The 26,349-nt window shown below is 51.1% G+C and overlaps 1 protein-coding gene across 1 annotated transcript in view; it reads left to right on the forward strand.

Moving 5' to 3' along the window:
• The first annotated feature begins 1,694 nt into the window (after positions 1-1,694).
• IGF1R (insulin like growth factor 1 receptor) overlaps positions 1,695-26,349 on the forward strand; it is a 293,719-nt gene continuing 269,064 nt past the window's right edge. The window contains exon 1 of the mRNA XM_020910910.2: positions 1,695-2,877. Coding sequence (XP_020766569.1) covers positions 2,784-2,877 — 94 coding nt within the window. The 5' untranslated portion in view covers positions 1,695-2,783. The remainder of the gene's footprint in view (positions 2,878-26,349) is intronic.

Consider the following 26,349-nt stretch of genomic DNA (forward strand, 5'->3'; position numbering starts at 1 on the left):
GGAGTAAATATAGGGGGGAAAGGGCTAGGTTTCCATTATAATAGCTTTTGATTTGTTTTCAGCTCTTAATTTAAAAAATTATTTACGAACGATGGGATGCATAATGTAACGTGGAAATCTTTTACAATTAGAGTAAAAAAGGAAACCTACTTTCCTTTAGAACAGATCCGATCTTACCAGACAGCCTGATTATTTATGAGACAAACACTTCTACATCTCGACACCCACAAGTCTTATTAGCCATCTTCTTTTTATTTACTGTTGACATCAATTAGCCTGAGTCATGAAGCCGGACCACATTAAAGGCGACACGTGGTCCAATCACTATGTTTAAAAGTCCACGTATTTCAAACTCCTCTCTCTAGACCTCGCTGGGCTGTTTCCCGTTTTGAGGACCTGGTTTCCGCAGCATTTATTCATTAGATAGCAGTCCAGGGCCAGGTTCTCTTTGGGGAAACCCCTCCTCGGGCACCTTCAAGAAGACCACGGAGGAGACCGGCGGGCGCTAGTTTCCAGTCCTTTACCGAGCAAAGGAGGGAAGAGAGACGCGCCCGGAAGGACGCGAGCAGGTGCGGGTGGGCTCCCGCAGTGGCCGCTCGGCGATCGGGCGCAGCGTGTCCGCGTGCCGCGAGCCCGGCCGGGAGACTCCGGTCCCCGGCCCCGAGCGCATCCTCCGGGGACCCCCCCGGCACGCCCCCTTGGCCTCCCGGGGCCCCTGCAGCCCCGCACCGAGCACGCGCCCTGGCCGCCGCCCGCAGCCGCCCACGTGGTGGGGCCAGCAGATGAGCGAGTCGGCGAGCCGCTCCCCCGACCCGCCGCCGGTCTCCAGAGCCGGGCCCGCGCAACCCAGCTCGGCCGGCCCCCGGCCCGGGCCCCCAGATTTCCTCTCCCGGAGGGAGGGGACACTCAGCGGGCCGGCCCTCCCCGCGCCCGCCGCGCCCCCTGGCGGCTGCGGCGGGGACGCGCCCCGGACGCGCGGGGCGGCCCGTCTGGGCCCCCCCTTCGCCCTCTCCTGGCCCCCGCGGGCCGTCTCCCCTGGCTCCCGGGCCCGAGCCGCGCCCTTCCCCCCGGCTGCCCGGGAGTTCCGAGACTGTGGGCTCCCCTGGGGCGATGCCGCGGCCGTCCCGGCCTTGCGCCAAAGTGCCCGCTTAGTAGCCTGGTTGTGTGTGGGGGGTTCTCCTTTCTCCCAGGTATGCCCCTCCCGCCACATTCGAGCTGTCCAGCAGGCTGCGAAAAAATGCCGCATGCACGCACTTATTTATTTATTTTGCAACAGCTGCAAGACACAATGAAGCTTTTCAAGAACCGGGGCAACGCGCGCTCCAGCCGCGCTGTTGTTGTTTTCAATGAACCTCTCGGGCCTCACGCTCCCCGCCCAGCCGGCCCCAGCCCCTCCCCCGCTCCCCAGCTTGGTCCTCCGCCGGGCAGGGCCCGGCGCCGGGGGCATTGTTTTTGGAGTCTTGCGGGAGGGGCGCGCGCGTGCAGGCTGGCCGGCGCAGTGCGGTGGGGGTGAGAGCGGGGGCGCGCGCGCGCGGGAGCCTTTGCGCGCGGGCGGGGCGCGGGGGCGGCACCTCGCCGCTTCACCGCCCGCGCCGGGGCTCCGCTCCGCACGTCCCTGTGTTCCTGGGCTCCGGCTCTTGGCGCGCGCCGGCCGGGCCCGGCCCTCCGCGCGCCGGGGCTGCGGCTGTGGCCGCTCCAAAGCGCGCGCGCGTGCGCGTGTGAGTGTGTGTGTGCGCGACCCCGAGCGCACGCGCGCGCCAGGCCCCAGTGTGTGGCAGCGGCGGCGGCAGCGGCGCGGCGGGGCTGAGGCTCTTGTTTACCAGCATTAACTCCGCTGAGCGGAAAAAAAAAAAAGGAAAGAAAAAAAAAAAAAAAAAAAACAAAAACCAAACAACCCGAGGAGGAGCGAGCGCACCGGGCGAACTCGAGAGGCGGGCGCGAGAGAGGGACGCCGCCAGCGAGCCTGGCCCCGGCGCGCCCGTGCCTGCAGCTTGCCGACCCCCGGGCCCTCCACGCCCCTCCCGCGCGAGGGGAGCTCCACGGCGCGCCGCGGCTTTGACCTTCAGCGAGCCGGAGCCCCCGCGCCGAGCCGGCGGCGGGCGGGGGCCGGGCGGGGGCCGGCGCGGGGCGGGCGGCGGGAGCGCAGAGCGCGGCCGGCCCGCCGCTTTGTGTGTGTCCTGGATTTGGGAAGGAGCTCGCGGCGGCGGCGGCGGCGGCGAGCGGAGCCCGGCGGAGGAGGAGCAGCAGCAGGAGGAGGAGGGGAGCGGCTCATTCATTTTTCCTCCGCATTTCTGCCCCCGGCCGGCCTCCCCCGCGACTCGGGCTCAGGGGCCGTCTTGCGAACTGCGTCGCGCCCTCCCGCCGCGGAGGCTCGGGCGTCGGGCCGCCTCCCCCTCTGTCTGGGGTCGGGTTTGTTTTCCTTCGCCAAGACGGATCTGGGCTTGGCCCCCTTCTCTTCGCAGTTTTTTCTCCCTCCTGCCTCTCTGGGTTTGAAAATGGAGGCCGACGACGCAGACAGCCCGCCCCGGCGCGCCCCGGGTTCCCGACTCCGCCGAGCGCTGGGCCGCGGCTGCCGGCGCTGAGGGCCGCCCGCCGCCACCGCCCGCCCCGTCCGCGCCTCCTCGCGGACCCCCGGCCGGTGCCGCCTCGGCAAGTGTTGTCGCCTTCGCCCTTGTTTTTGGAGGTGTGGGGGGAACGAAGACTCGGAGACTTTTTCTTTTTCTCCTCCACTACCCCCCCCCCTTTTTTTTTGAGAAAGGGGAATTTCGTCCCAAATAAAAGGAATGAAGTCTAGCTCCGGAGGAGGGTCCCCGACCTCGCTGTGGGGACTCCTGTTTTTCTCCGCCGCGCTCTCGCTCTGGCCCACGAGTGGAGAAAGTGAGTATGTGCCCGCCGCCCGCGGCCACTGCGGGAACTTTTCCTCCGAGGGGCTGCGCCCTGTTTGCGAAACCCGAGTTGCCATCGTCGCAGCTGTCGGGCTCCCGGGCTCTGGGGCCTCAGGGCGGGGCGCCGAGGGGCTCGGTCGCAAGGCCGGGGGGGGGACCCCGGGGCCCAGGTCGTTGGTTCGGAGGCCCGCGCGGCCCCGGGCTCGGCGCATCCCCGCGCGGAAAGGGCCTCGGTGGCTCTCCCTTCCGCGGTCCCGAGAGCCCTGCCCCGCGGCCCGGGTGTCTGGGCTGCGCTTCCTGCCCGGCGGCCCGCGGCGGGGCCAGGCCCCGGGGCTCCAGCGGGGAAGTTCGCGCCCGGCCGCCCGCACCGCGCGCCCCTCCCGGCGCGCGGGGCCTCCCGACACGCGGCGCGCGGGCGGCGGTGACAGCTCGCGCGGCGCCCTCGCTCCTGGGGCAGGTTCGGTGCCCGGGGTGGGAGCGGGCAGCCCGCCGGCCCTGGGGCTGCAAGGTGCCCAGGGGGAGGTGCCCGGCGGGGAGGCTCCGCGGCCCCGGGACAGGTTCCATACATTCCAGCGCGACCTCCTGCCGCTCGCCACGCTTGGCCCCTTGGGCTCTTTGGGTTCCTGGCTTTCCCTGTCGCTTTCGCTCTCCGGCCTCCCGGCGCTGTTGAGTGCGACTGGGGGTGCGGGGAGCGTTCCCGCTTACATCTCGCACCGCTCGGTGCAGCCCTTGGGAAAGGGTGAAGTCGGGGGCTCGGCGTCAGGCGGGCTCTTCCGGACAGCGCGTCCGGACCCCTCAGTTCAGAGGGTTTGGGGGACCGTTCTCCCCGTTTTCTAGCGGCCCGTGGACGCTCTTTTCGTCCCGGCGGGGCTAGGGCTGGTAGGGCGGCCTCTGAGTGTGCAGGAGTGGGTGTGTGGTCGGAGCCGACGTGTATTTCCACACACGTGCTCGCAGCCACACGGCCGCCCAGGGACACCGTGCCGCCGTGCCTGGGCGAGAGGTGGCCCGCGTCGCGGTTTCGGGCGCGCGGGGCCCCGCGGCGGGCCTGCGGGGAGGGGGCTCCGCGTGGCGAGCGCGCGGCCGCGGCCTGGGCTTCGTGGCCGGAGTTGTGTTGCGCGCCCCCCACCCCCCGTCCGCACTTCCTCTGCACAGAGTTAATAAGCAATATCGCTCCACGCGCTGTCGCTTGCAATCTGATAGCTTTTGTTTTGGTGGTGTCGGCTAGGGGTAGGGACGGGTAGGGAGGGAGGCAGAGAGAACTTAGGGCCCCGCGGTATGTGGAGGGCGGAGAGGAGGGGTTTCCATTCTTCTCCAAACAGAAAAGGGAGGCTCTGCTGGTCCTTTCGCGACGGCAGGGTATCTTGAGCACGATTATAAAGTTCAAATGCAGGCACAGAACTGGGGCTGGGAACGGCGAGGGCGTGTTGGTGAGTAATGTTTGCCGAGTGTATGCAGGTGGTGCCAATTAACTTCGAAAAATCACGACTGCGCCTTGCAGAGTGAGGGGGAGAGTCAGGAGGCAGCGGGGGCTGCCTGGCCCCGTCTTAGGTGCAATTCGGAAAGACTGTTCGTATAAACAAACCCTTCTTAAACGTTTTGTAAGAAATGAGTTCACGAAGGAGTAGGAGCAGATTTTTATAGGATTAGCGTGTTGACTGCGTGGAGTGAGACTCGCCTGGAGTCCGGACCCTCCACACATCTGAGCTCTCCTGCTCTTTGTTTTCCGAAGTTTCGGCACGCTGGATTGGGCGAAAGGATCTCGGCACCCTTCTAAGGCTCACAGATGGTGTTTGGGGGCACAGAGGAGGGCTTCTAGCCTTCAGGAGCTAAATATAGTTCAGGAGACACAAGAGAGTTAATCCATTTTATTACGGCATGTTGTTGAACTGTGTCGTGGCTCTAGTTTTATTGTTTAATGTTAGTAAGTTCTGAAATTCACAACACCAGGGTTGGCCTTGCTTCTCTGACACAGGACTCCGGGATTTTAAAATAGGATGTCTTGTTGTTTGGAGTTCTTGATGAAAAATACTCTTTGTGAAAGGTGTATTTGTTCTGTTTTTCTTGAGAAAACAGGCAGGAGGGGAAGGGGCGTTTTAACTACTTTTATAGTACAAGATGCCAAACTTTGCTCAAGGATCTCTCGCAAATAGTTGGTTTCTGAAAACTTGATGGATGGCCAGAAGGCTCCCTATTCCTGATTATGGTTTGTTGAAGTTCTAACTCACTACCTGCCCCTCCCTATAGCTAGGAAGTTTTCAGCAGTAAGTGGTATGCTCAGCATGTGTTCAGCTCTTAGTCCCAAAGGTACTAAGAATTCTTATTTCTGGTAGAAATAAAACCAACAGCTCCTATCAGAGACAAGCATTGTTTTGTCTGTCCAATATAATACAATAAAGATTGGGATGCTGTTGATTAATAATGTGTTGGCCTATTTAGGGATTAGTGTTTTCTCTCAGTGTGATAGCAGTAGGGGTGATTAAAAAAAAAACACAAAAACCTTTAATTTGGAAAACCTAGGAGTTTTGAAGCAGAGGAAGTCATAAAGACTTGTATCAATGTATTGTGAGCAGTGCATCTAAAAAAGGGAGGTTTGGAAGTTAGGAGTGATAGCCAAATAATATGATGCTTAAAAAAAAATCGGTGTGCCCTTTAAAGGTATTGTGGCCATCTCATTAGAAAGATCCAGTCATCTTTCTGCCCCAGGCACAGTCATATTCTATTGTCAGGGAAATGTAGGTATGTGAAAGATGGGTGTTTAAAGAAGTTGCTGTTTTATTACCAGGAGAAGAATCCCAGAATAAGAAGTTTGGAAAGAACCTAAATAGCAAATTATAGTTTAGCCTCTCTAGAGGGAAATAGCAAGTAAAGGGTACTTTTGTGGAGGGGTGGGTGTGGGTTTGAAGTTTAAAAGGTTATATGTTTAATTTGTCAGAAGGATTAGAAAAGTCCAACATTAAGAAATATGCTAAGGTTGACTGGAAGAACCTTAAAAACATCATGCTTAGTGAAAGAAGTCAGTCACAAAAGACCACATATTGCATGATTCCATTTATATGAAGTCCAGAATAAGCAAATCCATAGAGACAGAAAGTAGATTAGTGGTTGCATAGGGCTGGGGAAGGAGGGGGTACGGGTTTCTTTTAGGGGTGATGAACATACTCTAAAATTAGATTGTGGTAATGGTTGCACAACTTTCTGAAAATACTAAAAACCATTGAATTGTGTACTTTAAATTAGTGACTTTCATGGTATGTGAATTATATCCCAATGAAGCTGTTTTTCTTTCAAGAAACATGTTAAGGTTAAAAAGAATGCATTGTGTTACCTTGAACATAGAATCTGTTGATAGATTAAAATTATTAAGTAAATTTGTCCAGCAGGTTGATGTCTCCTTTTTTAAAATTTATGGAGTTTTTCAGACTCATGAACTACAAACTGATCACTGAAGCTATAGCAGCAGAGATTGAATGCCATAGGAGAAAAGGACAGACAGGAAAAAAGAACCTTTGTTAGAAATAGCTCACATGAAGGATTAAGGGGTTGGGTTAAAAGAAATGCAAGTGCTGGTAGTGAAAGTCAGATTTGTGACACTGAAATCCTTGACTGAATCTGAAACGACGTTGGTCTTTCCAAGACTAGAGTTTAGGAGCTGGGTCTGATGGCATTTTGTATTCCAGTTTTCTTACATATTTTTTCCCAACAAAGAAATAATGTAATGTTTTAAGATGATAAAGAATTTCCACTGTCTGTTTTGGTATCCCATATTAACCACCCTGGTAGTAAAAACTTGAGGAAGAACTGCTCATTGTAATATGGTAGGTTTTTTTTTTTTCTCTTTTCTTTGTTACTTGTTTTATTTCTTAAATAGTTGCAGAGTCTGAGCAGGAAAGAGAATCTCTGTAGGATGCAGAAGTTTTTTTAGATATACAGTGATTATATTTTTTTAATTAAAAGTTCTTATCAAGCAAAAGATTTAAAAACATCGCAGAGGGATTTTTATTTTCAAACTGGTCTGCCTTTATCCAGATTTACCTTGGCCTGTTAATAGGAAAATACCTGAAGAATAACTGTTTACATTTCTTTTTGGTTTTTGTGTAAGACTCTGTTTATTAATAAAAGTGGTTCCTGTTCTTCTTATTGTTGCAAGATCAGAGCAGTAATGAATATCAACTGTATCGTTTTCACTTGTTGCCTTCCAGTTTTGCCAAGGAGAGCCCTCAAGGGACAGTAGCTTCCTTTTAAATCTGGTTTCATTTGTTTTGTAAGAATGTGCTGGAAGAAGCAGCTGAATCCAGCCAGCACTTATTGAGTACCTGCTGTATGGAAGCTGGACACTGCCTTACGTGATGCCTGCACAGAGAGAATTTCACTTTTGTCCTTAGGACATTTTACATAATCCTGCGTGAAACAAAGTTTCTTGAAAATTCCGATCTTTTTCAGACTCCGCCCAGGGTATGCAGTTCTAAAACATTTTAAAGGCCCTTTAAAAACATTTCTATAGACTTAAGATAGGAAGCCTATCAATGTTATTGATTTTCTGGAGGCCTCTGTGGCATGCCTTGCCTTATAAATGCCTTCTTTTGTATTGCATTGCTGCTGGCAGGCTGTGATGTACCTGTCAGTCACCCATCTCCATCAGCTGTGCTGCCTCCTCTATAACATTGGTTTGACAATTGTGATTAAAAATGGGCAGTGCCATAGTTACCATTTGCCAAAACTTCAGGAGGTGTCACAGGTGTGCACGAGAATGTTGTATGGCACGTTTTGATTTGTAAGGAAGATGTGACTTACTTTAAACCTTTTCTGAGTTTATGCATTGCTTAGTTAGCTTTCTGGAAAACTTTAAGGAACTCTCATAATTGTAAGTCCTTGTTTAATTTCAAATACTTTGCTGCATTTGAAAGCATGAGATCGAGGAGGCAATTAAACCTTGAAGTATCTTTTAATTGTAAAATGTCCCGGCCATGTTTCTGAGTTGTGATTTTTTTTTTCAATTTGTTTTCAAAACTCATTTAAAAAATCAATCCTAGTTCACGGAGGAGGGATTTGTGCCCGTGGGCCAACCTGTTTGAACTGCTGTTCTTAGCCAACTTACGACAGGTGCCATCTGAGTCCGAGGATGCACGCCGCTCAATTGTACTGAATATATAATGGTTGCACCCATGCCTGGGATGCAGTTTGTTGATTTCCCTGTCTGCGATGTTCTGAAGGAAAATTCTAAAGGCTTTAAAGGCAACAAGTTGAATTATGAATGAAGCACTCTGACCTCTCCTTGAAAATGGTGTTTGGCATCTGATTACGAAGAGGAACTTTTCCCGTTATTTGTAAACAAATGATTTGGCTTAAACAGAAAGGTGGCGGGGTGAGGGGGCAGGGGGTGGGGGGGGGGTAGGGTGGGTCGAAAGTCCTAATGTTTTTGCACGTTGAGACCTGTTGACATTTGGGGAGGATTTTCAGTATTTGGAAACATTAAAACTTTGAAAATGTGTCACCCTTACCCCAACCCCCAAGGATCTGGAAAGAACTGGTTGTTCTTAAGGAAAGGGCATATGGTTGGTATAAAATGGTTGGTAAACAGAAGATCTTTAAAAACAAATTAAGTTGTTATCTCAATAGATGCATACTCACTGGGCATGATAAAGTTTGTTTCTTTTGTTAAATTATTTAGGTTATATTTGACTCAGAATATTAACAATGTCTTTGAGTTTGAAACTTTTGGACTATGAAGACTAAATTTTTTTTTTTTTTACTTGTAAAGCATCAGTTCTACTCATGTTGTAAAGTCCCTAATAGCAGTTTTGAAGATCCCCTACTTTTCCCAGTTATGCCAGCTTCACTTAGGGCTTATGAAATTGATTAATTTCAAAATCTGAAGGAAATATTGATATTTCTTTACTGGAATTGAGAATTTTTTTTTTCTCTTTCCTCTTTTACTAAATAAATATATGTTGAGTACTTATTGGACTCAGTTCTTTCAGTTTGACTATCTTCCCTGGTGGCTCAGAATGTAAAAGTGTCTGCCTACAATGCGGGAGACCCGGGTTCGATCCCTGGGTCGGGAAGATCCCCTGGAGAAGGAAATGGCAACCTACTCCAGTACTCTTGCCTGGAAAATCCCATGGACAGAGGAAACTGGTGGGCTACAGTCCATGGGGTCACAAACAGTTGGACATGACTGAGCAACTTCACTTCTTTAAGTTTAAAAATTTGTTCTGATGTGATAAACTATCCTACATACATTTTAAAAGATACGAGTCGAGCCATAGAAATTGGACTCCCCCGATGGCTTAGCAGGTAGAGAATCCGCCTGCAATACAGGAGACACAGGAGATACAGGTTCAGTCCTTGGGTCAGGAAAATCCCCTGGAGAAGGGAATGGCAACCCACTCCCGTATTCTTGCCTGAAAAACTCCATGGAGAGAGGAACCTGGCAGTCCAGGGAATGGCAACCCACTCCCGTATTCTTGCCTGAAAAATTCCATGGACAGAGGAACCTGGCAGGCTACAGTCCAAAGGGTCTCAAAGAGTTGGACACGACTGAGTGGCTAAGCAGGCATAGAAATTACTTTCTGTGTTTGTTTAAAACACTAAAAAAACCAAACTAGTAAGCAAAGCTTTCATTTTTCTTCCCTTTTTCCTACGGACCAGAAGAATTCAGATTTTACTGGAACACGGCAGAAAGTAGTTTCTTCTCTGATGAGGAATGAATGCCTGCGATCACAGCTCCTTGTCTGGTGCACCGTTGCTGATGTTTCTGATGGGGAAAGGCGGGCAGGAGACTGCCTGTCTTCTCCTGTCTGTCCTCTCCTGGGTCAGTGCTGGGGGTGTGTCCACGGAGCTGAGTGTCCCGCCTCTGGTGGCTGATGGTCTTAAAGCCCACTGTTTCTTATTTGAAATAGATTGGTGACTAACCACATAGGGAAGATGTACGTGCATATGATGGGTATCCCCAGATTCAGCTGAGATAGCTATGCCTGCTTTAAATTGTTCACATTGTAATAGTCTGGAAGTCTTAAATTTTTTTTTTTATTTTAAGCATTTTTATTTTTAAAGACTTTAGAAAGTATTCTAAATTTATTCCTAGTCCAGAAAGTTGTTCAGGTTTGAAACTTTTTTATACTACTCCTCAGCCTCTTAGTCCCCTTATCAAGGCAAGCATCTACTTTAGTAATAGTTATATAATTAAAAAGGCTGCTTTTTCAAAATTGTGTGTATTTTCATCCATTCATCCAAATTCTGACAGCTTCAAATACATTATTATTGCAGTTTTGTATACTTTTATATGGCTGCTTTTTTTTTTTTTAAAACCTGGCACTAACTTTCTTTAAACTGGCTGTGGAATTATTTTTCAGTTTGGTAATTCAGGTATATGCATACTGCTTTCTAAATTACTCTTGACCATGGCAGACCAAATATGTGTTGACAGTCTTAAAGCATAAATGTTTTATAGAGTAGAGCTTTAAAACTTTTCTTAGATATTTTGGATGCCTACTTTGAGCTTGTCCTGTCAGATAAAATACAGTCAGTGGTTTGTCTTTATAAAATCAATTATTAGAAATGCATGTTGACTAAGTAAATGAGACAGTATCAATTTGAGTTAAGAAAATTTAGTTAATAACAGTTTAAGGGAGAGAAGTCTGATGATGATTAGGGAGAGATGCATTTATAACAGTTTTTTCCAAATTGGAAGCATCCAAGTGACCTGTAATAACCTCCTGGAGAAAACTAGGAAGCATATGAAGCAAGCCCAGGTGAGAGGTCCTTCATCTCCTTTCGTGTATCAGCTAGCAATAGGGGAGAGGTCCATGGTCTTCTTTCCTGAATCAGCTAGCAATAGGGGAGAGGTCCATGATCTTGCCAGTATCAGCTAGCAGTAGGGGAGAGGTCCATGGTCTCTTTGCCTGTACCAGCTAGCAATAGATTTCTTAGGTCATCAGCTGTTAATTTAGGTTGTCAAGTCCTCAGCAGGTGTGCCGTTATTGTCAGCATCGTCCTGTGTTGATTCTCCCCAGCTAAGTTTTGAGGGTCTCTCAGTAGTGGGGTAAAATACCTGCCAGTAGCTCAGACTCTGACTTAGAAAGAGAAACACAGATGATCATGAAAACAGATGATCAAAGAGCAGAGAGGAAGATCTGCTGTGCAGCTTCCTTAGTTCTGTTGTCTGATTTCTGTGAGTAATGAGTTCATGGAATATGTGAGGTCACAACATGTTATAGTTTCATCCCAGGAAATTCTTTTGTTATCACTGTTGTGCTTGGTTGAGCTGTATACTTGGGATTTTCTGTCTAGCATTACCTCAGTAAGATTTTCAACAACAAGTGGTGTTGGGTCAGGATGGAATTCCTAGTTACATTTCAGTTCATCAGCCCCTTTCTGGGGAGACTGGTTTATTGAATGTTTCCTTTCTCCCTTCCTGAGTCACTTGAAATTGTTCACATTTGCCCATTTCTGGCTCCACCCTGGTCCCGTCCAGACCTGCATGGACTCTCGGAGGAGATGCTTGGTTGGCCTCTGGGCTGGGCAGCTCTGACTCCAGAGCCCTCCCTCTGCTCTGATGGACTTGCCAGCTCCAAATTATCCACGTGTGCCTTTTTGTGGTGCGGCGCCCTGGTCCAGGAATCAAGTCCGAGGGCCCCGTCCTGGGCTGTCATCTGCCTTCACTGAGGCTTTGCTGTAGGGATCCCGTGTGAATTCCTAGGACTCCCGTGGGCTCTAGCTCTGCGTTAAGGAAGCCCGTTGGTTTTGCTCCTTCTGTATTCGAGGCCTGGAGTACTTTTCCTCTTTACTGATGTTGCCCCACGGAGGAAGTGCCGCTCTGGAGCACGGAGGTCTCCTGGTTCTACTTGCCGCTTCCCTGACAGTCCATCCCACGGAAATGCAGAGACTTGAAACAACTGGGAGAGAGTCTTCCCCTTTTCTTATTAAATGCCAAAATAAAACTGTCTTCTAATCTACTTAGAAGATTAAGGCCAGAAAAATTGGGGTTGGAATCTCTTTTTCATTAAAAAAAAAAACAAAACACCAAACTCTAGGTTTCAGATTGTGAAATAGGGACAAGACTGTAACTGTGTGAAGATGGGCCACTAAGTTCCTGTTCCCCAAATACTTTCCTAGAGTTTTAGTTCATCTGAGATGCCGTCTTTTAATTTCGAACACAGATTCCTTCTCCTCCGTGAAGCTTTTCTTGATTACCCTCCTTTCTGTAGACCTGACTTCCTGCTTGCTCCTTTTGCGGTTGTGCCCCCTGCTGTGCCGGTTAGCAGTGGTCGGTTTTGTCTGGGACCTGGGCTGTTGTCATTTTATGAGGCTGTAGAGAGAAGTGCAGGCAGAGAGCTTGGGTTTGAATCTCAGCTGCTCAGCAGCTAAGGCCTCAAGCCAATTATTTAATCTTCCTGCGCCTCAGTTTTCCTCATCTGTAAAGTTATAATTCTAATAGAACCCACTCCATTTATTCTTAAAAGCAGAAAGGGAACTGATGCATGTGTCAGGTACTTAGGCCGGCATCTCCTAAGCCCTCCAACTTTTGTCTGCTGCTTCTCTAACAGACATGGCATCCTTGAGCAGAGTTGTTGCTTGGATACGTCAGAGATACAGGATGCAGTTGACCTCAGGCTTCCGTTGTCGTTTAAATGTTATGCAGGGCCTGGCGCGGAGTAGGTGCTCAGTTAATGCTCTGACGTGACGCTTTATTTTGCTAGGGTGCTTAACAGGATTGCAGTTTGCTTGTGTAACACAGTCTTGTGATTTCTTTTTACCTTTTTTCATTAAAGAGTGGCGGGTGCCTGCAGCGCATCGTCCATTTCAGAGGTCCGTTTATCGCGCTTTCTCTCTAATGTTTGTGCGTTCTGCTGGTGACCAGGATGTGTCCAGCGTGCGCTTTGCCAGCCTCATCAATGCGTAGGCGCCATCTAGTGGCCAGAAAGGAAATTCGGCCTCTTTGGTGCCTTGAGGATGAAGATCGCCCGTGGCCCCTGTCTGGCTTAGGTTCCTGGGAACCCACTTGCAGGAAAACGTGGGGACTGCAGGCTTCTGTAGCACCCATTGGGATATGGTTTTGTTTTTACAGGACTTTAATAAATGACAACTTCTAAAATATCCCTTTCGAGGTTAGAGACTTAAAACATCTATTGATTCCTTTTGAAAAATAAGATTTACTTCCCGTTGCTCTAGTTAAAATATGTGGTAAGACTTTAATTATCACTCTTATATGTGTCCTCTTGGGCAGTTTTATGTAGTTCAGGTGCTTACTGGCCAGAAGTCCTAGCGAAGAACAGTAACAAACGCTCTCATTGCTGCTCTTGGGTCTCACGTTGGTTGTATTTTGTTAGATGTTTTTCTGTATTTGGTTTCCTACTCGCGTAGTTTCAGAATCCGCTTTCTCACTTCCTTAGTTGAGGCTACACTAAGGTAGTGGATAGGTGGTTCATTTAGAAAGTGTTAGGCTCATCTCTCTGTGATTGCTTTTGGCTGGTTTTAATTTGGAAGTCATTGGTTTGCTGGCTGATAGAGGATTGCAACTTGCCATCCTCTGAGACATTTTGAACAACAGCTCTGGCTGTTTCTGAAACAGACTGTACCCCCTCAAGTCTCTTTGCGTTGGCAGGTGGGTGCCCCTGTGCCAAGGGGCTCTTGGCAACTGTATTACCTCCTCTGATACAACTGTATTACCAGCTCACCCTCTGGCAGGCTCCTTTCAGAATTAGCTGCAGCTCTCCCTGTCCGGCGGCTTCGACCCTGCCAGCTGGATGGTCCCACAGATCTCTTTATACCCCTGTTAGTGCGTCATCCCCAGACTGTTTCACCCACTAGTCAGGGAGGTGAGCGGTACCTTGGTTATCCTTGAATTCTGAGGTCTTGGCTCAGTGCATAGCACGCAGGAAGACCTCAGCTAACAGAAGGCTTCTTAAAGGGACACAGTCCCCCGTACCCCCTTCACTTTGAAGCAACGTGAACAACAAATTTATTTTCATCTTGTCATGATCACTCTTTGCTGACGAAGGTCCATGTAGTCAAAGCTATTTTTTTCCCAGTAGTCTTGTGTGGATGTGAGGATTGGACCATAAGGAAAGCTGAGCGCCGAAGAATTGATGGTTTTGAACTGTGGTGTTGGAGAAGACTTTTGAGAGTCCTTTGGACTGCACGGAGATTCAACCAGTCCATCCTAAAGGAAATCAACCTTGAATATTCATTGGAAGGACTGATGGTGAAGCTTAAGCTCCAGTACTTTGGCCACCTGATGTGAAGAGCTGACTTGTTGGAAAAGACCCTGATGCCGGGAAAGATTGAAGGCAGGAGGAGAAGGGGACAACAGAGAACAGGATGGTTGGATGTCATCACCGACTCAATGGATGTGAGTTTGAGCAAGCTCCGGGAGAGTGAAGGACAGGGAAGCCTGGCGAGCTGCAGTCCGTGGGATTGCAAAGAGTTGGACACGCCTGAGCGATTGAACAGCAGCATGGTCACTTTGCCAGCTGAAACGTTTCATCAGGCCAGTTTCTCCTGCAAAGAACTTGCAAGCAGTAAAATTATCTTTAACATCATGGTTTCATCAGGCTTTTTGTACACTGAGGTGACTGAAAACCCTAGAACCCCGGAAAGGTCACTTGTGAGTCCAGCCCTGTGTTGGGGCTGCCTCATCTCTCTGGAGGGAGGGCTTGTTGCACAAGTTGCCTCGACATGTGGTTCACTCACTCAGTCACGTCCAGCTCTTTGCGACCCCGTGGACTGTAGCCCACCAGGCTCCTCTGTCCGTGGAGCCAGGCTCCTCCGTCTGTGGGGTTTCCAAGGCAAGAATACTGGAGTCACTTGCCGTTTTCTTCTCCAGGGGGTCTTCCCGACCCTGGGAGAGAACCCCAGTCTCCTGCTTCTCCTGCATTGCAGGCGGATTCTTTACCGCTGAGCCACCCTGGAGGCCCTTCGAGCGTTTAACACGTCTCTCTCGGCGCCAGTTGGAGGCAGCCTGGGTCCCTCCGTGTGGTGTGCCTGCTCGCCTGAAGCCGCGGGGCAGGTGGGGAGTCCATGGGGCCCCCTCTGCCGCTCCTGACCCCCACACTTTCCCCCCCAAATGACCGCGAACACCCAGGCTGTTTCTCAACGGCGTTTCCCACCTTCAGATCCAGAGACAGCACGCAGAGAGACAGGTTCTTAGGAGGGCCTGGCTGGCCCGAGCGGGGCTTCTGGTTTTTGCACGGTTTCCTTGACGAGGCCTGTTAACTTTTGCCTCGACTCCTGGCGGGTGAATAGCTCACCTTAACGCCTCCTGTCACTTAAGTGCTCCCTCTCCCTCAGGGCTGTGGACAAGGCCGCTGACGGCCTCTTGTGGGGCCACTGACGGTGGAAGCCTGCACCCCCCACCCCCCAGAAGTCGATGGAATAATAGGTCTCCTGAACATAATTAACACCTGAGAGATTACCCTTGAAAGCTTCATACCCTATGGACTCTAGTCCGGTGGGATATTTCCTACAGATAAATGGAAACATAACCATTTGAACCTGGTGCATTAATTTCAAGCATAGCTTGTTTAGGAGTGTTTTGAAAAGTGCCATGCAGATGTTGAACAGGGTGAAGGTGAGCTCCATCCTTACAAACCAGCATGGCGCCTACCTTTCGTCTGCCCCTGTCACGGTGCTTTCTGCCTTTGAACCGCCCCCCAAGTCCCCCCGCCCTGCCACAGGCAGCCCCTGCAGATGTAGGCGGACGCTGGAGCCTCACTGTCCCGATATGCGGTTCTCCGAGCCACGAGGGATAGTCTTGCATGCCAAGTGCCCAGCAGGACCAGCTCGTAGGGGGCGTCCAACAGGCACATGTTTTAATCTGTCTCTTCTGCGGGCCCCGTGGCCCTGTGCTCGCCCCTGGAGGACCGGCCCCCTTCCCTGCACTTGCCCTGATGTTCTGAGCTCCTGAGACGGGTGGGCAGCAGGGGTGGGGGGCGTCGATCTGCTGAAGAGCTCGGGTAGCCGCGGGTGCCCTGACTTCCATGCTCCTTGAAGGTCTGACGCTCGGGCACCCTGGAACAGGCTCCGGGGGCCGGGCAGGGCCAGTGGAGTCTGGGGCGGACGGAAGAGCCGAGCTCGCGGCAGGGTGCTCCTGGTGGGGGCGTGTGGGGGGCCCCGGGGGCTGGGTCACACCCCGACCAGTCAGAAGGGTGCCCCGGAGCAATGCTCACCCTCGTCCAGGGCATTGGAGGTGCCGGGGAAGGAGGGGACCAGGCTGAAATGGGGGGCACACAGCCTCCAGACACATTCCTCTTCTCTGGAAGCAAGAGTGAAGCCTCTTCAGGTGCGCTTGTGTGCGCCTCGCCAGGCACCGCTCTCCCGCTTTCTGGGGACCCAAACCGGCTGTGACCCCAGGTCCCCTCCAAGCCTCATGCTGGGCCCTGCCCTGAGGCTGGAGGCTGACCGCCCGGAGCAGGGAGGCTCATTTGTTGGAAAGGGGAGGCCGGTTAGGCGTCCAGCTCTGGGCTCTGCTACTGGTGCTTTTTAACTTGAACGTGTATTGATGATGTTTTGAACTCAACCGGCACGTTGTTATTCCCCTGAGAAGCGGTCACTGGTCCTTCACAGGGGTGGGGGCGGTTGGTGCTGGACGACTCCTGCTGCCTTTCCCGCAACTGTTTCCACGGGACAAATAGCCTTAGAAGCACGCCAGTTCCGCAGGCCGCCTGGAGGCCTGGGGCTACTTTCTGCTCTCAGCATGCTGACTTCCAAGTTTTAAATACCTTTCGCCCGTGGGAGCGAGCAGACCTAAGGGGCGCGGTGTCTGTGTGCCGAGGGTGGAAACCACGCCTTCTGCTGGGTCCAGAATGCCCTTCTCCCTGGTCATCTTTGATGCTCCAGATTCTGTACGGCTCGGGCTCTACCACGAATGAGACGTCTGCTGATGGGCTGTGCCTGGACACCTTGCTTTCCTTCTGTGCCCCGGTTTTCTCATCCGCAAGATAGGAGTCGGTTGATCCCATCTCAGAGGACAAGTCTAACTATTTCCTGGGCAGATACGCCTACATTGGAATGGCGTGCCTGTCATCTGCCCTAGGGGGTTGGTCTTATTATTAAGGATGGAGGAAACCGGCGTTAAAAGTTGTTTACTTCCTTAAAAAGTGGTCAGTGCCCTCCTGGTGCTTATGGATTCTGATGTTCAGCTTTTAGCGTCATTCACCTTCTCTGACCTTCACATCAAGACTCTAGTAGCTTCAGTTGACTTAGAGGAGCTTCGTGAGTGCTGGCTCCAGCCGTCTTTGGGGAGAGAAGGCACCTTCGTCTGTTCTGTTCCTCTCTCTTCCTGTCATCCCTGCTGCCTCTGGGGAAGGATGTGGAACATGCTCCTCCAGGAGAGGCAGTTATTCAAACCCCAAGATAGCCCAGGCGTCGGGGCTTACCGGACCATGTTCAGCCCTGCTCTCTGCCTTGCTCGGGAGTGGTTCAGTGGCCAGGTGGCCTTCTGGAGAGGAAGGTCTATATGAGAAGTGAGGGGACCATCATATCCCCACCTGCATTTAGGACACAGATCCAAAACACGTGACTCTACTTATCCAAAAACACTAGTTCAAATATTCAAAATACTGGAAAAAGTGAGAACGTGTGGTGTGGGGTCCTGGCTGCCAGAGGTCTCAGCGAGGGGGTGGGAGCCAGCCCCAGAGATGGTGTTAGTAGCTCAGTCGTGTCCAGCTCTTTGCCATCCCTTGGACTGCAGCCCGCCAGGCTCCTCTGTCCATGGGATTCTCCAGGCCAGAATACTGGACTGGGTAGCCATTCACTTCTCCAGGGGATCTTCCCAACCCAAGGATCGAGCCTAGGTCTCCCGTATTGCAGGCAGATTCTTTGCCATCCGAGCCTCGGGGGAAGGTGGTGCCTGGTAGTAAATTCTTTGCCGGAGAGCCTCCTGTAGAATGGAGAGGAGGAACTGCCCTTTTGCTCTGCCCCCTTGGATGGCACAGGGTTTCTGGTTCCTGGGATGGAGATCAGGCTTGGTCCTGGTTCAAGAGCTTGTTAGCTGGGCTTGGGTGCTCTCGTTAGGGGGCTGTTACCAATGATAGTGTTTCTTGGGGAAATGTGTTTCAAATTCCAGACCCCTTAATAAACCAACTTGATTAAACAGTTCACAATAAGAGTGCTTTTCTTAGCGGGAGGAGTTAATTCCTTTGGTTTACAAGTTATTCCTTGAGGTCAAAAAGCACGAGACAAGATGAGCCACTTACTAGACATTAGGGAAATGCAAATCAAAACCACAGTGAGACGCCAGTTCATATCCATGAGGACGGCGATTATCAAAACATTGAAAATAACAAGTGTTGGCAAGGATGTGAAGAAGTTACAGCCATTGTGCATTGCTGATGGGAAAGTAAATGGTGCAGTTGCTGTGGAAAACAGCGTGGGGGTGTCCCTGGAAAAATTAAACACAGATTTGCAGTCTGATCAGCAGTCCTACATTAGTATATGCCCAAAGACCTTGATTGCAGGGAATTGGAGATATTTGCACACCCATGTTCATAGCAGCAGATAATTGCGGTAGCTGAAAGCTGGAAGTGTCCATTGGTTAAACAAAATGTGCCCCGTATAAGCAATCAAATATTATGCAGCCTTAAAAAGGCAGGAGATTCTGACACATGCTACAAGAAGGGTGAGCCTAGAGAATATTATGTTAGGTGAAAGAAGCCAGTCACAAGTCAACAAATACCATATGATTTCACTTAGATGAGCCTACAGTTGCCACATCAACAGTGACAGAAAGTAGAATGCTGGGTATTAGGAGCTGAGGGAGGGGTGGATGGGGAATTAGTGTCTGATGGGTTTGGAAGTTCAGTCGTGCAAGGTGGAAAGAGTTCTGAGGGTGGATGGTGGTGATGTTTGTGCAACAGTGTGAATGTACTTCATGATGCTGAACTGTGCACTTAAAGATGGTTCAAATGGGCTTCCTTGGCGGCTCGGTGGTGAAGGATCCACCTGCAGTGTAGTAGACCTGAGTTCAATCCCGGGGTCAGGAAGCTCCCCTGGAGAAGGAAATGATAACCCATGCCAGTGTTCTTGCCTGGGAAATCCCATGGACAGAGGAGCCTGGCGGGCTACAGTCCATGGGGGTCGCAAAAGAACTGGACATAGTGACTAAGCCACAATGCGTTGTGTTTATTTTACCGCAGTTTCAAAAAGTCCTGTTTCTTGAGTGTGTGCTGTGGGAGAGCAGGAGTGGGAGAGCCAGCCCCCGCCCGTGGTGGCCGTGGTGGCCGTGGTGGTGGGGGCAAGTGAGGGCTGTCACAGGTGCCCCGGGAGCTCGGGGGGCTGTGTGAGGTCAGGAGAGGCTTCACCGAAAAGCGCGGCTTCGTGCTGAGTCACCAGGGACGGGTCTGTTTGCCGTAATGAGAGCGGCTCTCTGGTGATGTTTTCCTTTCAGGGAGGGCAAGTCAGGAGCCAGACTCCTGTGCCATCTAGTCACAAATGAAATTTATTACTAATCAGCCATGTGACGTGTAATTGCTTTTTCATTTTCTTATTTTTCCAGAAGAGAGATTTGTTTAGATATCTGGTTCCCTCACTGATTAGACGAGAAGTTTTTCATTTGCCTTGACAGCTCAATTTCTTCCCGCTTGCGGACTCCCCCGCCTCGTAGGAAGCCCTGAAGGAAAGGGCTTGACCCCTGCTTGCCCAAGTGGGAACATCTCCTCAGGCGGAGGAGGAGGCCGAGGCCCCGGGGTGTGGCCGGAGGGCCAGGGCACGCGCTGCCGTCCCGGCCGCCTGCCCTGCACCCGCAGCCGCTCTCCAGGCCTGCTGCTGCATCCTAAGTCCTCGCGCTCTGGCTTAACCGGGAGTCAGGGCTCAGGCCTGGACCTGCCTTGTTCCGCCAAGCCCGGGAGGCAGGTGAGCCTGCCTGGCCGTGAAGGGAGTCTCCTCCGCCCTGCTCGGTGTGGGCCCCAGGGGAGGGGTCTTGCGGCTGCAGCTCCGCTGGGTATGGAAGTTGGACTGATACTTTGCCTGCGTCTCGGAAGTCAGCCGGAGTGACCACTCTCGTCTTGCCCTAGGCAGGAGGAGGTGTCAGGAGGGTGGGGTCCTGCTCCCCAGTGTGGCGATGCGCTCCCACGAAGCTGGGGGGAACGTCTGCATCGGCTCAGGCTCTTGTGACAAATCACCACAGCCTGGGGCTTAAGCAACAGATACTTAGTTCCCACAGCTCTGGAGGCTGGAAGTCCAGGATGAAGGCGCTGGCAGGGGCAGTGTGTGATGGGTGTGTGCTTCCCAGCTTGCAGATGGCCGTTGCCACTTGGCGGCGTCACGTGGGGGCAGAGGGAGGCAGGTGAGCAGCTCGGGTCTTCCAGCCCAGAGGACGCGCGTGCCTCCGTGGGACCCCCCCCCCCTGCCCACGAGGTGCCGTGATCTCACTGATGCCATCCCGGGGGGGCAGTTAGGGCCTCAGCATATGAGTTTTCAGGGGACACAAACATGCAATCCATAACGATGGAGTAATATACATATATATAAAGTTCTTGGTCAGTTTCAAGAGTTGGCTTCGGGTTCGTTTGGAAGAACTAAGTGAAGCCCAGCACCTTGCGTGGATGCTTTTAAGGTGGCCCTGGGCGCACTTGCCCTCTGATGCATTGGCCAGAGGCGTGAAATGCACAGGTGGTCTTCTGGGCACGCGGTTGCTTTTCTTAGAGCGGATGCTGCGTGAGAGGAGCGCAGTTACTGGGAAATCTCAGACGACCCCGCTTCCACCGGTTTTGGACAAGGGAGGTGCTTGCTTTGAACTCTGCCGTGGCCCCTAGCGGGGCGTTACACTCCCGGCCCGTTTCACTTTGAGTTTTTGAAAGCTCAGGTCCCTGGTGAGGACTCACCTTTTCGGTGAATGCAGTGCGGTTCAGAGGCCCTCATCTTAACTGCCCCCCACCCCCGGGTCTGTTTGGTGAATTTGACTCCAGCAGTGGTGAGAGGTCAGGGCCGTGCTGGGGGCGGTCCTGCCGCTGGCCCCCTTGGGGGTATGGGCGGAACTCCCCTCTCGGCCTGTCCACGAGGCTGGATGACTGGGGAGGTGACTGTTAATTGTTTATAAGCATGAACTGTTTACAAGTCGTACTTGCTATTTTCAATCTGACCCTGCTATTATGTTGTTTTGTTTCTGTTCACAGCTGAGTTTTAAGCTGGGTAGGATTTAAGGGTGAGTCATTCCCATGACGGTAAAATCGGTATCGATCAAGCCTTCCCGTTAATCCCACGCCCAGTTTAGAGAGGGATGAGGCGTCTTAAAGCTTCTGCTGGGAGGATCCCCGAGCATGCGGACCGCGCTCGGAAGGAAGCCTGAGGTCAGGCTTCCTCAGGGCTCAGCTCACCGCTCTCGTCTGCCCGTCTGGATTCGGCACGCTTCTTGGAGCCTCCGCTGCCTGAAATCGGGGCGTGTTTCAGTGAAGGGGATATGAGCCCCTGTGAGGGCGGCTCCCCTCCACGCAGAACCTCCCCTGGACCACTGGTCTGAATGTTCACTGAATATGTGCCAGGCATTCGTGGGGAACTTATGATCCCTTTCTTGCCACCCCGAGCTCTGAATTGAAGTCCAGTTTGCCACCTCGTTCCTGCCTTCGTCAGAAAGTTGCCCTGAGGGTCGTGTGTGCCTGGCAGCTGTGGATTCCTCTGGATGGAAGGACGGCGGCACCTGGGGGGGGGGGCGGCACCCTGGCTCCTGGCGGGGCGGTGGGCCCTGTGCATGCCTTTCAGCCTTCTCTCCTACACCAGGCCCTCCCTGGGCACTGTGAGAGCAGACAGCCCACTGCCTGGATGTGGCCGTGGTGAGCAGCAGAGTGAAAGGGTCTGGTGACGCTTGTACTGCAGAGACGAGGGGGTGAGCAAGCGGATCAGGGGCTCAAAGGATGCTGGGCCGGGCTCCATAGAGAGGGTCTGGTTGGGAGAAGTTGAAGAGAGACAAGCTGGAGTATCTGGATGTTCAGGGACGTGCCAGCAGTAGGGTGGGCATGCCTGCCTTGGAAGGGCGTGCCATGTGGCTGCAGAGAGACGCTCCGGGGAGCGGACCGGGGCCGTGATGAAAAGGACCAGAGTGGGCGGGGGCATGGGCGGTGGGAGCCCAGCAGGAGATCCTGGGGCCTCCTGGAGGAGGTGCTGGGAGGGCCGGGGTTTACCCGGCATGGGGGTGAGCTGGGTGAGGGCTTAAGCACATGTGCTGGGGCCCAGGGAACAGGCTGGAAGTGGGAGCAGAGAATGAGGCTGGGGGCAGGTTGGAGTGGGTGTCCTCAGAGGCCAGGCTGACAGATGTGATGGAGTCTCAGGGGCAAAAACAGTCCATGAAAACTGGTTCTCTTACTTGCATAAGTTAAACTAATATGCTGGCGGCCCCTGGTCTTTGTGAAATAACCCAGAGCCTTTTTGGGGAGATGGTGGTAAGTGTGGTGTGGGAGATGGGAGAGGCTAGTCCCTCCGCCACCCAAGCACCATCACACTGCATCCGGGGCTGATTCAGCTCTGTCTGATTTGCCAGAGTTACTCATTTCTGGGCCAGACAGAGGCCTCTCTGGTTATCACGTCCGATGGGAATAAGCAGAAACGTCCATTCTCTTCCTTTGCTTCGCACCCCGGTCAGCATTGTTTTAAATACGTCATCACATTCAGCTTGCTAGTGGAGGTGGTGTGTCTGACCCCCGTAGAAAGTAACCAGGGATGTTTTCCAAGCCCTGGCAGCTTTTTGGTGTTCGGACTGTGAGGCCTTTGGAATGGGGAGGCATTCTGGTTGAGGCATGGAAGGAGGGAGACCTTTGCAGGGAGGATGAGAGTGTGGCCTTTCCCCCTCAGATCAGCATAGTAAACGCCTCTGCAGACGTTTGTAGGGTGTTTTTGTGCAGAGCAAGCCCTGCACTGTTGCTCGAGCACCCTTAAATAAACAGGCGAAGGAGTGATGCCCTGCTCAAATCTGACATCTAAAAGCGTTCACGCAACTCTGTTCCACGGGCCTTTAAGTTTTACTCAGATACAGTAGCCTCTGTCAGGTAGAGTCAGCCCTGAAAACCAATGTGACCATCATTATTCATCAACCGCAGAGTGTTCTGAGATGTGAAATACTTAGTCCCAGGTCTGCTGCAGGCTCCACACCAGGTATGAACGAGGGGGCTGAGGCGTGAGGCCAGCTGTCTGTGCCCACCAGCACCCCATGCCCGCTTCTCCGGAGCAGCATTGTAAACAAAACCCCGTTTGTAGACAGTGAGTTCCCACTGAACCTTTAATTATGGGGGCAAGGTATGTGTGCTGGTCGGGGCACGGAGCCAGAGGTTAGGGGCTTACTCACTGCTTAATTCTCCCTGGCCTTTCTTGCTTAAATCTTGGTTCTTTTAAGATTCAGAAAATAATGCAGAATGCCTAAGATTTCTGAAATTCCTAGCTCTGGAGACTTGACGACATGAAAAAGCCAGGATTTTCAGGCTGGCCATTTCAGCATCAACCGTTTCCCACTTCCTGATTCATAGCTTCCAGGATTTGTAATGCCTGTGGACATTTTTTTCTCTCTCGTTTAAAAGCAGCCATTGAAAGAAAAAGTAAATAGCAAAATCCCCAGCCCAGAAGTTCTACTTCCTGTTGTTGTACTATTGAGCTCCGAAAAATAGCTTTGCAAGTTTAGGCTCTTGTTTGGGCTGTTACAAAGGAATTCTTGAGATCTTTTTGTTTGGACAGGCTGTATGGAGGCGATCAATTGAAAGAACTTCAGTTTAATAGGCCCAGAAGTGCACAGGTGACATTTTAGGTTCCTTCTTAGCTTTATGGTGGGTGTGAGTGTGTGAATATAACCCAAGCAGTAGTGAGTTTGCTAGTGCACACACACATTTGCAACAATGCAGCTGTGTCCCTCATGTTTATTTTTGAAAGACTTACTCAGGTACAAATGACACTTTCTGAATATAAAAGAAGTGGGAATATTTATAATTCTTGCAATAAGGGAGAAAGATCCAAAGTAATCAAGAAAATGATGGAATGTCAGACTTTCCCTTTCCCCAGCAACCCTTTTCATGAAATGAAAAGTGTGGAGCCACAGAAGTGTCTTACGTTCAGATGCTTCCATGCTACAAATTTTATTCCTCTGGTTTGAAAGTTCTGATCTAATTTTTGATAAGAGTCACAAGATTTTGAGAAATACAACAACCTTTTCAGCTTTAAGGGATGATGTCATGGCCACTGAAGTGGTCCTGATTGTGTAAACTAATTGTGACCCCGGAATCATTTCATCCGTGGTGAATGGACCCCCTACCTGTGGGCCCACAAATCCAGGTGTCTAAAAAGTTGAAGAAGGATATCTAGTGATAATTTGATCTAGGCTTTCATGAAGGTGAACGAAAATGTTCCTGGGTAGAACTCCTAGTGTCCGGCTCCCAGTGTGTGGTTCGGTACCTGTTACTTGCACCTGCTGGCCTGTGTTTGCATCTAGGAGCATGTGAAGGTGCTGTTGTCTGCCTTCCCTAGGGTTATGGTCTGTCCATAGCATCTGTTTGGAAGGCACATGGTTTTACCCAATCTGTTAACTTGGTGGAACAGCCTCTGTTCTGGGGGACGCTTCCTAAAGATCATAAGTGGGAAAATCTTTCCTCAGCTGCCCATCCAGTGGGGGAATAATAGCTCTCTATCTCTAGTTTTTTGGGGGCTCTCTTAACAATTAAAAAATGGGAAAAAATACATAATCCCCAGGTATAACTTTTAGTTTTTAGTGATTTATTTGTTTTTTTAAGCACGAAGACCTTGACTCTTAGTAGCCTTACACATGGGCTTCCCTGTAGCTCAGCTGGTAAAGAATCTGCCTGCAATGCAGGTTTGATTCCTGGGTTGGGAAGATCCTCTGGAGAAGGGAGAGGCTACCCACTCCAGTATGCTTGGGCTTCACTGGTGGCTCAGATGACGAAGAATCCACCTGCAATGTGGGAGACCTGGGTTCGATCCCTGGGTTGGGAAGATCCCCTGGAGAAGGGAAAGGCTACCAGTCCAATATCCCGGCCTGGAGAATTCCATGGACAGAGGAGCCTGGTGGGTATAGTCTACGGGGTCACAAAGAGTCGGACACTGCTGAGTCACTGAGCACAGCACAGCCTTAAACATCATCTTTGGAAACACCACCGTTTGAAGCAGGTGGTAACTGCTGGATTCTCCCACGCGAGGTGCGAGCTCTGTCAGTTAGACACGCCTGCCTCACCTCTGGCGGATGAAGAAATCTTTCCAGTTTCTGCTGATGGTGTAGAGAGAGCTCTTGGGGGCAGGGTGTTTTGAACTAGCAGATGGAGCACCTGCTTTTTAAACTTGCTGTTCATTCTGCGAACTAGTCACTGCACATACCTGACAAACAGCCCCTCTGTGTTGGGCTCTGCTGATTGGTTTCTCATTTTGTGTGTTTGAGGCCAGCATGTTCTTCTCTCTGGAAATCTAGCTAGCTCCCCTTTCTCTTCAGCCAGTGAACTTTACATTGTTATTGCAGTTTTCTCTAGGAAATATTTGCACAAACTGTGGAGTCCTGTTTCTGTCTTCTGTGACGGCCATCCTGGGGGTCAGAGACAAGTTCAGTTGGCAGAATGAGTTGGTGGTGGTCTCTGAATGGTCAGTGTTAATGTTATCTATAGCAAACCTGTGTCTTTAGGGGAAGAGTGGATTTTAGATATGCTTTAAAATAATGACTGCAGAATCAATCTGATTCTTGTATTGAGACAGGAGGGAGTGAGTGAGTGAAAGTCGCTCAGTCGTGTGTGATTGTTTGCGACCCCATGGACTATATAGTCCATGGACTTCTCCAGGCAAGAACACTGGAGTGGGTGGCCTTTCCCTTCTCCAGGGGATCTTCCCAACCCAGGGGTCGAACCCAGGTATTGAGATAGGATTTGTTATCAAATCATATTCGCACGTATCAAAAGGACAAAACGGTGGTCACAATCACTTTAACCTAAAATTTTGGAAAGAGAAACTGAAGGTTCCATGAAAACAAGAATTGTGCTCACTGTTGGGTCCATGGTACTTGATGGGTTTTATGAAAAGCAAAGAAATGGAGGCCAGAGAGTCTTCAGATCACAGCCCCAGCAAGGCCTCCAGCCTTCTTCCACGCACCGCACTCTCAGCGGAACCCGCTGCCTCCTGGAGCCGAGCCTGCGGTTGAGAGGGTTCAGTGGCAGTGAGAATTGATTCAACAATCACGCGTGCATTGGCAGTACAGCGCCTCACACATTTGACCTGTTTAAAGATAATATGCCACTACAATGAACAATGAACCTTTAATTAGGGGCAAATTTGCCTGCCACCTTATACTACAATTATTACATTTATTGCTTTTTTCAAATTATAATAGTAATAAATGGTTATTAGGGGAAAATTGGAAACTATCATTAGGAAAAAAGGAAAATAAAAATCATCTGTAGTCAGTGTAGAGGTGACCGTTGTTAATAGTTCGTTGTAATTTCCTTAGGTCTTTTTTTTTTTTAATCTCCCTCAACTTATGTGTGTACATAAGTGTGTATTT

This window comes from Odocoileus virginianus, chromosome 16, assembly GCF_023699985.2.
Source record: "Odocoileus virginianus isolate 20LAN1187 ecotype Illinois chromosome 16, Ovbor_1.2, whole genome shotgun sequence".
Classification (NCBI taxonomy): Eukaryota; Metazoa; Chordata; class Mammalia; order Artiodactyla; family Cervidae; genus Odocoileus; species Odocoileus virginianus.